Source organism: Ambystoma mexicanum, chromosome 2q, assembly GCF_040938575.1.
Source record: "Ambystoma mexicanum isolate Mex_15411 chromosome 2q, UKY_AmexF1_1, whole genome shotgun sequence".
Lineage (NCBI taxonomy): Eukaryota > Metazoa > Chordata > Amphibia > Caudata > Ambystomatidae > Ambystoma > Ambystoma mexicanum.
In genome coordinates this window covers 1,144,960,756-1,144,975,897 of record NC_090924.1, presented here as the reverse complement: position 1 = coordinate 1,144,975,897, position 15,142 = coordinate 1,144,960,756, and the positions used below count along the sequence as shown (strand labels likewise).

General features: G+C 46.4%; 2 protein-coding genes across 4 annotated transcripts in view; one reads left to right on the top strand and one right to left on the bottom strand.

The window, feature by feature from the left end:
- Positions 1-4,171, bottom strand: part of RPA3 (replication protein A3) — a 141,142-nt gene extending 136,971 nt beyond the window's left edge. The window contains exon 1 of the mRNA XM_069648525.1: positions 3,909-4,171. Coding sequence (XP_069504626.1) covers positions 3,909-4,007 — 99 coding nt within the window. The 5' untranslated portion in view covers positions 4,008-4,171. The remainder of the gene's footprint in view (positions 1-3,908) is intronic.
- Positions 4,172-4,565: 394 nt separating this feature from the next.
- UMAD1 (UBAP1-MVB12-associated (UMA) domain containing 1) overlaps positions 4,566-15,142 on the top strand; it is a 337,949-nt gene continuing 327,372 nt past the window's right edge. Inside the window, exon 1 of one of the 3 annotated variants that reach the window (XM_069648523.1) lies at positions 4,566-4,700. The gene's annotated coding sequence lies outside the window, so the exon portion shown is untranslated. The other 2 variants (XM_069648521.1, XM_069648522.1) reach the window with 2 other exon arrangements.

Genomic DNA, 15,142 nt, shown 5'->3' with positions numbered 1-15,142 from the left:
CAGTTCCTTCCTTTAGATGATTGCCCTTTGTTTTCATAACCTCTTGGCCTACTGTTTTTTACAGTATTGTTCTCCTCACGTTCCTTCGTCCTCAACGTGTTGACCATTCCTTGCTCTCCAGAGTCTCCCGACGACTTATCGTTTTGCTGTTGCAAACTTTGAGCAGCTTCTTGCTTTTTATTTTTCATTTCCTTTGAACATAAATGGCTGTGTTCAATTCGTCTGGCAATAGCTATAGTTTCTGGCAGTGAAGGATTTCCTACCATCCGTAGTCCATCTTGGACTAGACTGTCCTTAGTATGTATTATGATTTGATCTCTTATGAGTTCATCTAAGGTGATTCCATTGCTAAAACGGCAAGTGCTAAATAATACCCTTAAAACTGACACGTAATCGTCAATTGATTCGTGCTCCTTTTGAGTCCTGGTATAGAACTTGTACCGATTTATTGCTACATTTGTTTCTGGTGTGTAATATTTGTCTAATTGCCTTATAGTCTTTTCATGGTCATCCGCATCTCCGGCCTCATCCACTGGCAAGTCCGGTAATTCCCTGTATTTTCTTTGCCCCTCCAACCCCAATGCATGAAGGAGTAACAACTTTTTCTTGTGCGGTGTAAGGCTTTCCTGGTAAACTGCACATAGTTCAGCCAAAACTCCTTCCATTCTGGCAAATTGACTACTGGTTGCCCTAGGGTTGGGAGAAAGCTTGCCGGAGGTTGAATGCTAATGCCTTGCATTCTATGTAGTGCCACTTGTCAACAATTAACTTTGAATATACCTTCTTGTTTGTGTAAAGTCTTGTGATTGATTTGTTCACATCAATCAATATAGGAGGGTGGGGGCTCTACTGTCTATTCCTCATCCAGTCCGATTGGAGTAGCGTGTGCGTCGTGCACTTTTATTTTGACAGGCCGACTGACACAGCGCTTGTCATTTTTGATCTGGACCAACAGGGGGCGCAGGCAAATAAATGTCTGCACGAACCAACACAGCGTCAGGCGTTGGTTCGGAGCATCAGCTCTCAGTTCACCCGCAACGTGAACCCAGCACAAACCAACGTGGGGCACACGTCAGTTCGGAGCGACTGCTCTCTGAAGCGCTGCTTTACAGGCAGTGGCAGCACAAGCCAACTTACACGAAGTCGGCTCGGAGCGTTACGATCGCTGTGGTCCAGGCTCCTTCTACGGAGCTTCCGTGGGTCTACAGGATGCCGCCGTCCTCGTCGCCAAAATGTAGTAACTCGCTTAAGCAGGTAAGTAAATATAAACGTTTATTTACTTCACAATTGACGGTGCCCTGCTCTGCTACACACGCTAGCTATGCTTCCTCCTTCTCCAACTCTCACACCTAGAATCCCCTTCAAACCATAACATTCCAATGCGAGCGGCAGAACTTCTAACTATGGAACTTAAGAATACAACAATACAGGAATACCACATTTAGCCTAGCCATGAGGCCATTTCCCATTGATATTATTTACAGTGCACAGCCACACATTAGGAACAAATCATATTGTTTTTCAAAAAGATTGTGTGGCACGCAGTGGGGTGGTTTCACGCACCCCAGAAGCTCAGCACTGTATAGTCAATTAGTAGTGCAGATGATGGGGGGAAGCAAACCAAAGCGCTGACCGCCAATATTAAAGCACTGTTCATTTTACTGTTGGGGCATTGCATGAACAGTAGGAATCCTGTGCCGTCTCAGCATAGCCATAATGTTGCTTCCTCAATAACTTGCGAAGGCACACAATCTTGCTATTTACGACCGTTTCTAACACTTTACCATCCATGTAGATATACATGGAGGGAACCCTCACACACTCAGGAGGATAAGTGCCACACAGGCAATCCGCAGGGGAGGGGAGGCAAGCCGGCACCAGACTCGTCCCTAAAACTCGGGCACATTACAGCACCTTCAGCTCTGGCATAACGGGTGCAGCCTCAGTTTCATACGGGGGCAGAGCACTCGCCACATCCAGCAGCACGAGGGACCCGCGGCACAGGGAGGGGCGCGTCTCCGGCTCCAGAGGCTTGTTGCATTGATCGCGGTAGTCAGGAGCTTCCAAGCGGGTGCATCATTGTACTCACAGTGTCTAGTGGCCCCCCGCAACACAGGAGACCGTCAGTCAGAGCGGAGTAGACCAGCGTGCGACTGGTACACAACCACACACCGCCTCCACACAGTCCAGGGACACTGCACCGCCAGTAAGAGTCCCAGCCGCACCTCGATCACTTCAGTAGGCAGGCCGCCGCAGCAGCCGCGAACACATAAGTGCTGCACCACTGCCACAAAACGTCCAGTCTCTGCCTCACAGCTGGGGATATATATTCCAATGTTTCCGGCACGTCAAATGGCCCAATACCGCCACCAGGATATTCTTGCCCAAGTGCGGAGCAAGGATTCTAGGCAGCCATCTTAGTCGGCTGCTTAACAGTGCCCCCCGTGAGACTCTTTTCCATTAAAAATAACTCTTATCCATTAAAAATATTGCCATTTTACACTTTCTCCCACCTGAAATAATTCTTAATACAATGCAATCCTAAAATTAATTTCTCCCACTTTCTGTGACAAAATATCACACCCAGGCGCTTCCGAATGTTGGCATGTATGGCACAAACCTTTGTTTTGTTTAGTTTGTTTACAAAGCGCTCCAAGCCCTTAGGCAGCTGGGCACTAATCTTACATGTTGCAGACAATTTATAAAGGACGTTAATCAATTTTACAAAATGTACAGCTATACAGTAGAACAACACAGTTTACAAATAACACCAGTAGGGCAAAGTTTGTACAGTTTTCCATATGCATGACAAGATCAATCTGTGGTGCAGGGTGGAAATCTAAACATAGGAATATACAGCAGTGTTCGTATGTGGTTAAACAGCAAGTCTGGCTTCTTGCTTGTGGAGCCACAATTTCTTTTTTTTCGGAAGAGGTGGTAGGAAGGTTCACCTCTTAAGGCCAGCGGGAGGGCATTCCATGTTTTGGCAGCAAGGACAGGGAAGCTAGCTCCACCTGCTCGTTGTTGCCTAAAGCGAGGAATCTTGACACATTGCCTCATGGCTGCTCTGATGGGTCGCGTAGAGGTATGGCAGGAGATGTGTCAGACAAGTATGTAGGTGCTTGGTTGGAGAGGCATTTGTGAGGGACAATGTTTTGTAAGTTATTCTTTGGTTGTTGTTGAGCCATTTTAGTGAGTGTCTGGTTTCCGAGATGTGAGAATTCCTCGGTATGTTTAGAGTGGCTCCAGAGTATGCAGAATCCCCCATTCTCATGTATGCCCCTCAAAGCCTTGCAGCAAGAAGAGTATAATTGCAGCATATACCCGTCTGTAAGCCAGGGAATGTTTTAACTGAGGAATTTATTTACATACAGGGAGGAACAATGTTATGATGCTCACAAAAGAACGTTCAATTGATAAGAAATCAGATTTGACAGGAAGCTGTGACTTTCTTACAATGAGACGAGTTCGAGGGCACAATACATGGGTGGACATACATAGATTAAGGACAACCAATAGACATTCTTTAAGTAAATTATGGGATATTGGAGGAGGGGGTTTCACTACTTAGGGAGAGGGGACGAGACCAAAAAGAAGTTAGAAATAGTTTCCTGTCATGAAAGTTGTTACCCCATGAATAAATATGTACTGGGAAGAGGAAGAGATACATGTCAGTAATGCTGATTTATGATGTAGTGCCTTTGCAGACGACAGAAAATAATGATCGATATAACAAGTTGCTGAGTGAACTTTATTTATTGGAAATACCTTTTTCAACTTATTGCAACACTGTATGTGGTCTATTAATTTCAGACGGGGAACAACACAACTACAATCAAAAAGAGGCACGAATCATGGGTAGGCATTCACGGTCATTTTGCAGAGGAGAGCTCCAGACTGGGGCTTACCTTTTGCACGCGGCCAAGGAAGCAAACAGGTTTCCCAGTGTACTGGGCTAGCATAGCGGTATTGACACGAATCCTCGGCACATCGTGAATATCCCCCATTGTCACTATTTGCTTCTTCTTCTGATACCCTGAAGTCACTCACTACATGGACAGTTCGTGGCGGGAAATTGTCGCATAGTGGAAAGACAGACGATTATGGAAATGAAAGAAGGGGCAACGTAAGCTCTAAACGAACCGCGGCGGCCATGCTGAAACAGCGTTGTGTCGCTCTAAATGAGGCGTGTACTTTATCAACAACATTCAGTCACTTACTATGCGGCATTGCAAAGACACGACGTTGTCTTTTCAGTCATTGTGTAATACGAAACAAATTGTTATTTACCATTGGGAGTCGTCTAGCAGCTACACTCGGTTTGTCTTTTTAAATCGAAATAACGTAGAGATCTAAACACAATTAATACGAATCTAAAGAATTTGCATTAGCACTTGTCCGTCTGCTCATTTCACTCTACAAAATGATTTATCAGTGTTTAGCATTACAAAGACACAACGTTGTCTTATTGGTTCTTTTATCTCTGGGAAACGGCGTTACTTAGTTTTTAAAAAAAAACTAGACTGCATGGGTGCTTCACGGTGTTATGCGGCAGCCATGTTAGGTGCAGAGGAAGCCGTCGAGATGTTATGGTGGGAGAGGAGGAGTTCTAACCTGGGCATGGTTTTTCTACATCTCACACGTCAGATAATCTGTCACGCCCATGCGAAGTCCGGGACGTTTAGAAGTCCAGCTTTGCGGTGAATACCAGTAAGGAGTAGGATGAATTGATTGGGGTGTACTAGACGTGCGCTTTCTGTGGGGCAGGATAGAACTTTTATGCTGTGATTATCTCAGTAAATAAACCCGGTCCGCCTCTGTGGAGCAGGGACGCGGAACCGGTGCAGAGTAAAGAAAAAGGTGCAACCTATTTGTTACGTTGTTCTGCTTTATTTAATTTGCACTGTTGGAGTGATATTTTGACCGAATACGTTGAATGGGGAAGGAATTGCAACTGAGAGCGACAGGTGACAGTTCTGAATTGACAGTTGAAGGGGTGCTGGTCGGAACATTGGATGTGCCTCTTGCTGGTCAACGGAACAATGTATACATCTGATGATGTTTGTGGTCGCCAGAGCGCTTGTTTGAAAAGGCAGTTATCCTTTATTTGCTAGGCGCTGTAGAGAAGCTGTGCTGGGGCAGTGACGGCATATTCCTTCGTGTGAGAGGCCCCGTGACATGTCTTGTAACACTGCAATTGGTATAACTTGCGTTGTGTTTGCATCATGTTGCCGTAGAGTGAATGACTGTTTCAGAATGCTATCTACTGAGGTACACAAGCCCGAGCTTTTCTATAGCTCAAAATCATTCTGGCATTTCTAACTCAGAAAGTGATAGCTCTGTGTTGTGGTGGTGCAGAAACGGCAGGCACTGCGTGAGATTTATAGGTTTATTAAACTGCGTACTCGCAATGGGGGAACGAGGCCCTGCAGTGAGATAGCAAGTGTTCTTGTGAGAATATCAGCAGTTAATTCACTGCTGCATCAATGCTTACAGCTGAGGAAGTCCAAAGTCACAGTTAATGGCATGATGGCAGGTGCATTCTTGCCACAGAAGGAGCACCGGGGACAGGCCTCCTTGTCTCACGATGGCGCCTCTGCCGCTTGCGAGGTTATGGCGGCTGCTATGATCTTACGAGGCTGCTCCCCACATCGTCGAGCAGCTTGGTCTTACTCCATCACTATGTCCCGGTACCTGGTTGGGTCTTCTCTTCTTTCGCTGAGGACGACTCTCTGCAGCCGATCTTGGAGTTTTGAACTCTGCTTCTCTTGCTCCTTCTTGGACCTGTGGTGATATTACTGTCTAGCTGTGCTACTCTCCTCCTTGTGTGGTCTCTCTGTTCCAGCTCATTTCTTCATTCTCCTCCAAACTGTTCTGTCTCTTGCTCTCTGCATGGTTTTTGATCTTCTTCTCTTGCTTCCTCTCTATATTGTTCTTTTCTTTCGGGTGTGCGTCTCTTGAACACAGCGACCCTCTCTAGATTCCGCCTTTTTTCCATCTCGGTTGTAGATGTGATTTCTTCCCTTTCTTGCCACCTCCTACGGGTTGACTCTACTTGGATCCTGTTACTTGATCTTCATGTGGCAGTGTTATTTTCACTATGTCCGCTTCTTCAACTTCCGTTCTTAGGACTGCCCTTCAAATGTGTCGCTCTGCAGTTTCATTCGGTCTTTATTCTTTTGTATTCTCCAGACCTCATCCTTCATGTCTGTAAGCATCATCCTGCCTCACTCTGGCTAGCCACGGGGGTACCGAGGTGGAAGCAGCTCTCCTCCACTTCAGCAGTTCAAAAGGCGACACATTAGTGATCACGTTCGGGGTCAAGCAGTGAGGCACTATCGCCTCCTTGGCTGTCTTGTAGGGATCCATCCCTGAAGCTTCAGCGAGTTGTAGGGCTCCTTTTATAAACCTGTTGGTCCTCTACACTGGTGCATTTGCCAGTGAGTGATAGAGGCTGCCTCTGATTTGCCTGATGTTGTGCTTTCGCAGAAACTCTTCCATTTCTCTCGACACTAGCTGGATGACATCGTCTGTTACTATTTCTGTGGGCAAACCTTCCCTCTGGAAGATTGCACTAAAAACTTCAATAACTGTGGTTGTGGTAATGTTGGGTACAAATTCTGCCTCCACCCATTTAGACAGTCTACTATGACTACCCCATACCTGTGGTCATGCTCCATGGTATCCAACGGACCGATAAAGTCCAGACCTAACTTGTGCCACTCTCTCTGTTAACACTGCCAAGTGCAAGCTCCGCAGATCGATACACTCTTATCTCATCTCGTTTGAATGCTGTTTTTGATGAGTACCACTGGTCTCAGCCACTCGGATGACTCCACTGTCTCAATGGTACCTTCCTTGACCATTTTGTCCAGTTGGGCCTGTAAGGCACTTCTTGCAGTTTCAGGCACCGCCGCCTCACCTTGTTTTTATCTGGTATCGCATTGGGCTTGACCAGAATTGTAAGCACACCATTTTTTATTTTCCCTTGTTCTTCCGAAAATCGGGCAGTAAACTTTTCCCTCGACACTGTCGCTTCTCCTGTATTCACCGAAAGCACTTGATCCTCAGTCTTGAGATCCAATCTTATTTTTAGCTTGTGTTGGTCGTCCCACCCACTGCCGGACCTTCTTCCGAGAAGTAGACTCTGCTAGTGGTCTGTCTGTCTTTGAATTCTATTTTAGCCTTAATTTAGCCCAACAGATCAGATCGACTGATGCTCCTCTGAAGACCCTTGGTTTGTGTTTGGTGCTTCTGACTTCTACCTCCTGACGCCCTACCATGTTCTTGTAAGTTTGAATGGGCAAGATTATTAAGTCTCTATTCCATCAACTGTTATTATGCAATGTGGTTTCTCTCTCCTTGCCCTTAGACAGTTCACCATGATGACCGTCGGCCTATCATCAGCACCTTCGTCATCCTCACTTGGGCATCCCTTGTCTTCGATGTACGTGACTTTCCTTCCTCTCCACCTGTAGGCAATTGCGATGTGCTCAAACTGCAGAAGGTGCGAGCATTCTTTGTTCCTCGCAGATCAGTGTCGTTGGTGAGGTGATTTGTGCTGGTACACTCGTGACACTTCAGGGGCTCCTTCTTTTTTGCACCCTTGTCACCAGGAACGTCCCACCTGGGGCTGTCCATTCCATTCCATTCCATTGCACCGCAGATACATCAGTGGTTGGCACCGTACCCGCCATTTCCTTCCGCCTGCACAAGGTCTCTTCCTCCGCACAGGCAATCTGATTAGCTTTGCTTAAGTTCATCTCTTTCTTCACAAGGAATCTGTGCTGAAATGTTCTGCAGTTGGTATGCACCACCAGCATGTCACAGATCATGTTCTCTGTATTTTCTCCAAACCCACACTGGGCCGCCAACTCTCTCATGCGGGTGATGTAATCATCCACTGGTTCCCCATTCTCCTGCTTCGTGGTGCAGAACTTCAACCAATGTAATTACAATGTTCACTTTGTTCGAGAACCTCTTGACAATGCGGCGAACAGCCTCCTTGAAGACATCGTCATCATCTCCATCCACTGGCTCGGGTTTGAGGCCTGTGAATATTCTTTGCTCTTCAACGTACATGGCATGGAGTAACATCGCCTTTTTCCACCCCACAGCATAGTCCATGCCACCCACGGCCTCCAGGTATGTATTAAACAATGGCTCCCACTGCAACCAAGGTATTACGGGCCTACCTGGGGACTGCATGTGACGTGGACAACTTCCTTCCTTGACCCTCGTCGACAATTATGTTATGGTGGCGTAGAGACGACATGCGCTGAGTGATATTTAGCAGTTTATTAAACTGCTTGTACACAATGGGGGAACGAGGCCTGCAGTGAGATAGCAAGTGTTCTTGTGGGAATATGTTATGTTACCAAAGCTTATAAAGCACACTGTCACCCAAAGGTATCTTGGTTCTGGGAAAGCACAGGGCAGGCTAGGCACTGTAACCCAAAGGAGAAGAGTCTTCAGGGGTCTCCTGAATTGCAGATGGTCGAAAAGATTTCTAAATGAGGGCGGTCGGTCGTCCACAGAGGGAGAGCCCGGCCACCTACTCTCTTGCAGCAGTTAGTTCACTGTTGCATCAAAGCTTACAGCTGAGGAATTCCAAAGTCACAATTTATAGTATGATGGCAGGTGCAGGCCTGCCACAAGGGGAGCGCTGGGGAGAAGCCTCTTTGTCTCCTGGTGGCTCCTATTGCATCTCTCCCGCTCGGGTCCTGTCTCGCAAGGTCACGGCTGCTGCCATGATCTAGTGAGGCTGGTCTCCATACCCTGCTAATCAGTCATCGCTTTCATGAAGTAATGCATTTTGTTTGCTATCCCAGTAGCTTCTGTGTTGTTTAACATGGAAGCAACAACGCAGTGCTCTTGAGTTTACCCTGGCTGTGCTTGGTATTCTGGGATTTGTAGTTTTCCTAGCTTTCAATGTCAAAGTTAAACTACATGTCCCAGAATTCACAGGGAAAACAAGACTAGATGGCCTTCTTATGCACGGCCACGGGAAGCTTGATAGCTCTGCAGCGTAAAACATGTACATTCCTGACAAACCGCCTTCTGGAACCCACACTAATCCAAGCTATGGGGTGCCTTTATCCCCGGTGCTCTGATTATATAAATGATACATAATGGTGTATCCGCCAAGGCATGGTTGCAGTTTGGCCAAAACCCATCTGATGTCTTCTAATTCAACTGGTTTTCAGTAACGACTGCAGATGGCAGGACTTGTGTGTATTGCTGTTTAGGGCTGGCAACTTCACCCCACCCAAAAGGACATACAAGGCTAGTCTCGGGGGTGTATGGGTGGGAGTGCATCATGGATATTGTAAACGAAAAAACATAAGTGGCCTCGCCACTCGACTATCAACCGCTATTTTTCGGAAAAAAGTATTTGCAAAGAATTTGCATCAGACGTAGAACACATCTCCAAAACCTTTACACCTTTCCGTCCAAAGATGCATTTAATTTAAATAAAGATATGAAGAAACACAATCCGAACAAGAAAACGCCCTCTTTGTGCACATGAATATACGCATGAATGTATATAACAGTTAAGGCAACCCACCTTTCTATTTTTAGAAGAAAAAGGACGTGTGAGCAATCCTTATAATGTAAAAGAAAATCGGCCCTACATGTTTCAATCCCTGTGTTTGTTAAGAGATTTTCGTCAGGGGCAGAAGGATTCTGGGTGTTCTCAAAAAAATCTACATGAAAATATAAAAGCAATGTGAAAAATGAACAGAGAAGAGGTGATGAGTTACATAACAAAGGTAACATCTCAAAGGGATATTTACCAAAAGAGGACAAGTCTTGAATTCAAAAAGCTGGGAAAAGTAAGTGGATCTGCACCACTTATAAATCAGCAATTGGCTACCAACTGGGAAGCCTGTGAAGACCAAGATTTTGCTCTGGACTTAAATGTTTAAAAATAAATGGTGCAGAGCATTTAATTGCTCAAAAAAGAGGTGGGGGGGAAGGAAAAACGGGAAAAATGGGGTGGGTGTTTGGAAGGGATGGGGGAGGGAATTAGAAGGGGAAATCATTTTTGTGAATATAAGTGTAAAGTCACTCGCTTACAAGTGAAACTGTATTCTCAACCACTTGAACAGCTGCAAAGGCACTTGAAAGCATGTCTGCTGGCATTCAAAAATAACGTGGCAGTGCACAGGAATTTGTATGGTCAGTTAAAAAATACAAATACAACTGACATGGTACCACATAATAGGGGACTTGCCTAATTCAAATTGATGTACTATGGGCCAGGTAAGAATGAACTTGGAGCAGACTTGTAATATTTAAAGATACTGGATGTCACCAGGAAACCTGGATGACGCTGGAGGCTTGAGTATATAAAAGTAAGGTGGTTTATTGTAAGTTACAGGGCAAGTTGGGAGAAGGGAGGTAGGAGCTTAACAGTATACATCCTCTCAGATCAGTTCTCCCATCCTGAATCCATAACTGACATTATTGGAACTCTGATGTACCATGAGATTCCAAATGACATCTATACATTCCACTGCCTACAATGGTACACACATTGCAGGCAGATACTACAGAGCAGGAATCAGATCGACCCAGGTATGTATGAACAAGGAAAGCTTCTTTATTCTTAGTTGCAGCACATAAGCTTCCTTCCTGGTTCCTTCTCTTGCTACAAGTCCCAACGGACACTCCTGGAGCCAAGAGCACTCCTCAGGTTCCACCCACATCATCACGTTCCACTTGGCCTTGCTACGCATGCACTCAGCACACATACATACCTAGTCACAACGCATCTCCTTCTTTGAAAATTAACAAATCAAGATTGTCATTATGCCACACCTATGCATGCCAGGATCACAACCTTCTGAAAATAAGCAGTATCTCCTTTTACACTGGCCTGCCACTCCAGGGTCTAGGACTGCCACCCCTGAGCACCAACCTGCTCTAAAGTGAGCAAAAGAACATCTCTATTACAAACAAAATAAACTGTTAACTCCTTCTGCTACGGACTGCCACTCGCTAGCCTCAGGTCTGCTGCACCTAAGACTTCCTGGCAAACCCAATTCTGAGCATTCTCACTGGCCAAAACATAATCATATGGCACCCCTAAAAAAATTAGAAAACAAAAACCTCAGACCATATGGAACAATGTGTCAAACCAACGACCATCCCTTCTCCTAAAAGAAAACTCCTAAAAGAATAGAGGGTAATAGAAAAGGTACTTGCATCACAAAGAGCACATGCAGCTACAAAAGGAGTAGCACGAAAAGCAATACACAAGCCGCTATGCACTCACATGCTTGTGAGTAAATGTAGAAAAATGTAAGTGAAGAAACATCTGAATATTGATATTCAAACCTGTGACCCCAAACTTCCTGAGTCACTATATATATCCATTGTCAACTAAAAAGCAGTATCTTGCAGCGTGCCAACTCTAAAACCTCACAGCATAACCATGCTCTTTCAAACTTCACAAAACTCTTGTTGACATCACTGAACATTGTGATGAATCGGAGATGATTCCCCCAGAAAACCTGGCCTGGGACCCTTCTCATGTGGCCAGGGAAAGGCAGACTGTTCCTGACCCTGGGGTTGGTGATCTGCGGGAGGATCGGCGGGGGGGAACAGGTCAGGAAGAATGGGAACCCCAATAACTTTCCCATAGACCTTCATCCTAGTGGCCTATTGTAAAATTGATACTGTGGAAAAGGGGAATTTGAAAATAGGGGATTTCAGGTCCCACAATGTCCACGGTTCTGGGACAAAGAAGAGGTATGCAGAGGCTATGGACGGCAGGTTGCAGCCTAATAGTGTTAATGACCCACAGCCGAGGGAGACTCTGAGGCATAAAAGGCCCCCTTGGGTGCAGGCCATAGAGAGTAGTAGTGGGAGGTGGAGTGATTGCAGTAACTCCACATTGCAATTGCAGTTGAAGCAGAGAAGAGATGCTGGAGCCACCGTTGTTTTCCAAACAGATACAGGTTCTGAGAGGGTTCACTACCTTCAGAGATCTTAAATGCAGAGGTTGCACAGCGGAAAGCATTTTTAAAAGCTTTCCCCCTGAAGACCGTAGCTGCAGAGGTCGCGCGGTGGGAAGCGTGAATTTTAGAAGCTTTCCCCTTTGCAAGGCAGCCTCCAGTGGCAGGCGAGCACCGGAGAGCCCTTGGAGTGAGGAATGAACCTTTTCTGACCCGTGTGGGCCACAGTGACCTTATGTTTCCCTCTGAAGGCTTTGGCAATAGATGTGTAATGACTACTGAATTCTCTGTTTAAAAAATGCAATACAAATCTTTGAACTGCAAAACAGAAAGAAGCAGTTTGTCAGGCCGAGCGAAGCAGAATAAGCAGGATTTTATTTTATTTTATTTATAAAGCACAGAAACCAGGCCCATGGGCAAACGGGCGCATACTCTTAAACATGTTACAGTAGACAGTAGTTGCAAGTAAGTTACAGTATATACAGAATATGTACATATACCGAAGGGTATCATTAACATAGTAAATACAAGTACAGAGCAAAGAGAGATGTATATACATATCCAGTACCACACAGGGAGATTAGTTTGTGTAGGGGTCTCATAAATCTTGGGCGAATAGCCACGTTTTAGCATTGTTCTTGAAGAGGTGGAATGAAGGTTCAGTTCTAATAGGCGTAGGCAGGGTGTTCCAGAGTTTAGACGCTAGGACAGGGAAGCTCACTCCACCGGCTTTATGGAGTTTGCATCAAGGCACGGTGAGGCTGTGAGTTTGGGCTGCTCTAATGGGTCGAGTGGATGTGTGGAGTGTGAAGCGAGCAATTAAGTAAGGTGGGGCGTTGTTACCCAGGCATTTGTGAGTCAAGGTGAGGGTTTTGAGTGCAATTCTTTGTTTTACTGGGAGCCAGCGTAAATTCAATCTGGCGGAGGATATATGGGAGCGTCTCGGGATGTTTAAGGCTGCCCTAATGGCATTGTTTTGTACAGTTTGCAGTTTATTAAGGTTAGACTGACTGGTCCCTAGGTAGAGAGCACTACAGTAGTCGATTTTGGCCATGACAAGAGTTCTGGCGAGGGGGTTGCAGTTGGTAGAGTTTAGGAAGGGTCTACAGGCAGTGATAAGTTTGCAAGTATAGGCCGAGGCTGACCTAACTGCATTTGTTTGTCTATTCAGAGAGCGTAGAGGCGAGGTATATGATATGATATGATATGGTATTTGTAACGCGCCTATACACAAGTGTTTCAAGGCGCGACGAGGCAGGGAGGGAGGGAAACAAGGGGAAGACAGACAAACGATCCTACTAGGCCAGGTGTCATTCAGATCGCGCAAGTGCAGAGGTAAGGGGAAAAGGAGAAAGTGCAGGGGGAGGAGGTGGGGGGAAAGTGCAGTACAAGGTAAGTAGCGTAATAAAACATAAATAATAAATGATAAATAAAAAGGGCCAGCTGGTGGCAAGTGCGAGGTAAGTGCAGGGAAGTGCTGGGAAGGGGGCTGTAGGGATACAGTGACAGTCCCACAGTGCAGGGGCGGCCAGGGAGGCAGTGCAAGTGGAGAGTGGCTGGGCCCTGGACCGAGGTCGCTGAGAGTGGCCCAGATGCAGGTATAGTGCAGAATTCAGTGGGGAGTTAAGAAGGTTTAGCAGGGGAGAGGGAGAGAGAAGGCAGAAGCAAAGAGGAAGGTTTTGAGGTGCTTCCGGAACCGGAGATGGTTCTCCTCAAGTTTCAGGGAGGCAGGAAGGCTGTTCCAGAGGGAGGCCCCTGCTGCGGAGAGAGATCTACCCCCAGCTCGTTGCTTAGAGAAGCGGCTGCCCATGAGGGAGTTGGAGACGGATGAGCGAAGGGCTCGTGAAGGAAGATATTTAGGAAGAGAGAGTTGAAGGTATTTAGGCCCCAGGCCCCAGAAGGCCTTGTGGACAATGCAGAGGGTTTTGAACTTAATCCTCGCAGCCACTGGGATCCAGTGAAGAGATTTCAGTCCTGGAGAGATACGGTCCCTGGGCTTGAGGCCAAGGACAAGTCTCGCAGTTCTGTTCTGGATAAGTTGCAGAGGGCGGAGAGTGGAGGCAGGCAGATTAAGATAGAGGCTGTTGCAGTAGTCCAGCCTTGAGAGAACCAGGGCTCGGGAGACAGTGAGCTTCTGGGGGAAGGAGAGGAAGGGAAGAATACCTCTGAGGAGGTAGACGCCTAGAGTCTTAGTGTCTTTGGAGACTTTAATATCGTTGCCGTCAATAATGAAGGACTTGTAAGTTTGGTCTAGTTTGTTAAGCCAATGATTTGAACCTAGGAGGAGGAGCTCAGTCTTATCGTTGAGGCAGAGTTCGTGATGTGCCATCCAGGCCTGGATAACCAGGTAAACATCGTTAAGGGCTTTGGTGTCGGCTGTGTAGTCTCCCGTGATAGGGATGAGTATCTGGGTGTCATCCTCGTAGTTGGTATAGGAGACACCCAGATAGTCAAGCACATAAAAGAGGAGCTTGGTGAAAATGTTATACAAAGTGGAGGATACACACGAGCCTTGGGGCACACCACAATGAATAGGAGAGGGATCCGCCGAGGCCATGGGGGAGAAGACCCTCATGGATCTGTTGCTCAGGAAAGAGTGGATCCAGGCATTGGCAGAGTCAGAGAAATGTGCTGCAGATTTTAGATGCTGGCAGAGTATTTGGTGATTGACCAAATCGAAAGCCGCGGAGAGATCATGGAGGAGGAGAAGAGCTAGCTTCCCTTTGTCCTTTAGCGACTCCATTTGGGTTTTCAGGTCGATCAGAGCAGATTCCGTGCCAGGATCTTGAGCAGGAATGGGACTGTAGTGATAGGTCTGAAATTAGTTGGGATGTTAGGGTCAAGGGAAGATTTTTTGAGGAGTGGGATAACCCATGCATCCTTTAGGTTGTCCGGGACAATACCCGTCTTGAAAGAAGCATTTATGAATGCAGTGATGAATGGGGCTAGTTCATGAGAAGCTTCCTCAATGATAGGTGCAGGGCAGGGGTCGTCTTGGCAATTGGATGGTTTTAAATTGTTTATGGTGCCTTCTGCTTCGAGAGTAGTGAGCGGGGCGAAGGAAAAATGTTTGTGAGGAGGATTAGCTGGGAGAGTATTGGGTGTAGGTGTGGTTAGTAGTTGGTCAGGCTGTATGTATTTCTGTCTGGCTCTGATTTTAGATTGGAGGGTGGCAATTT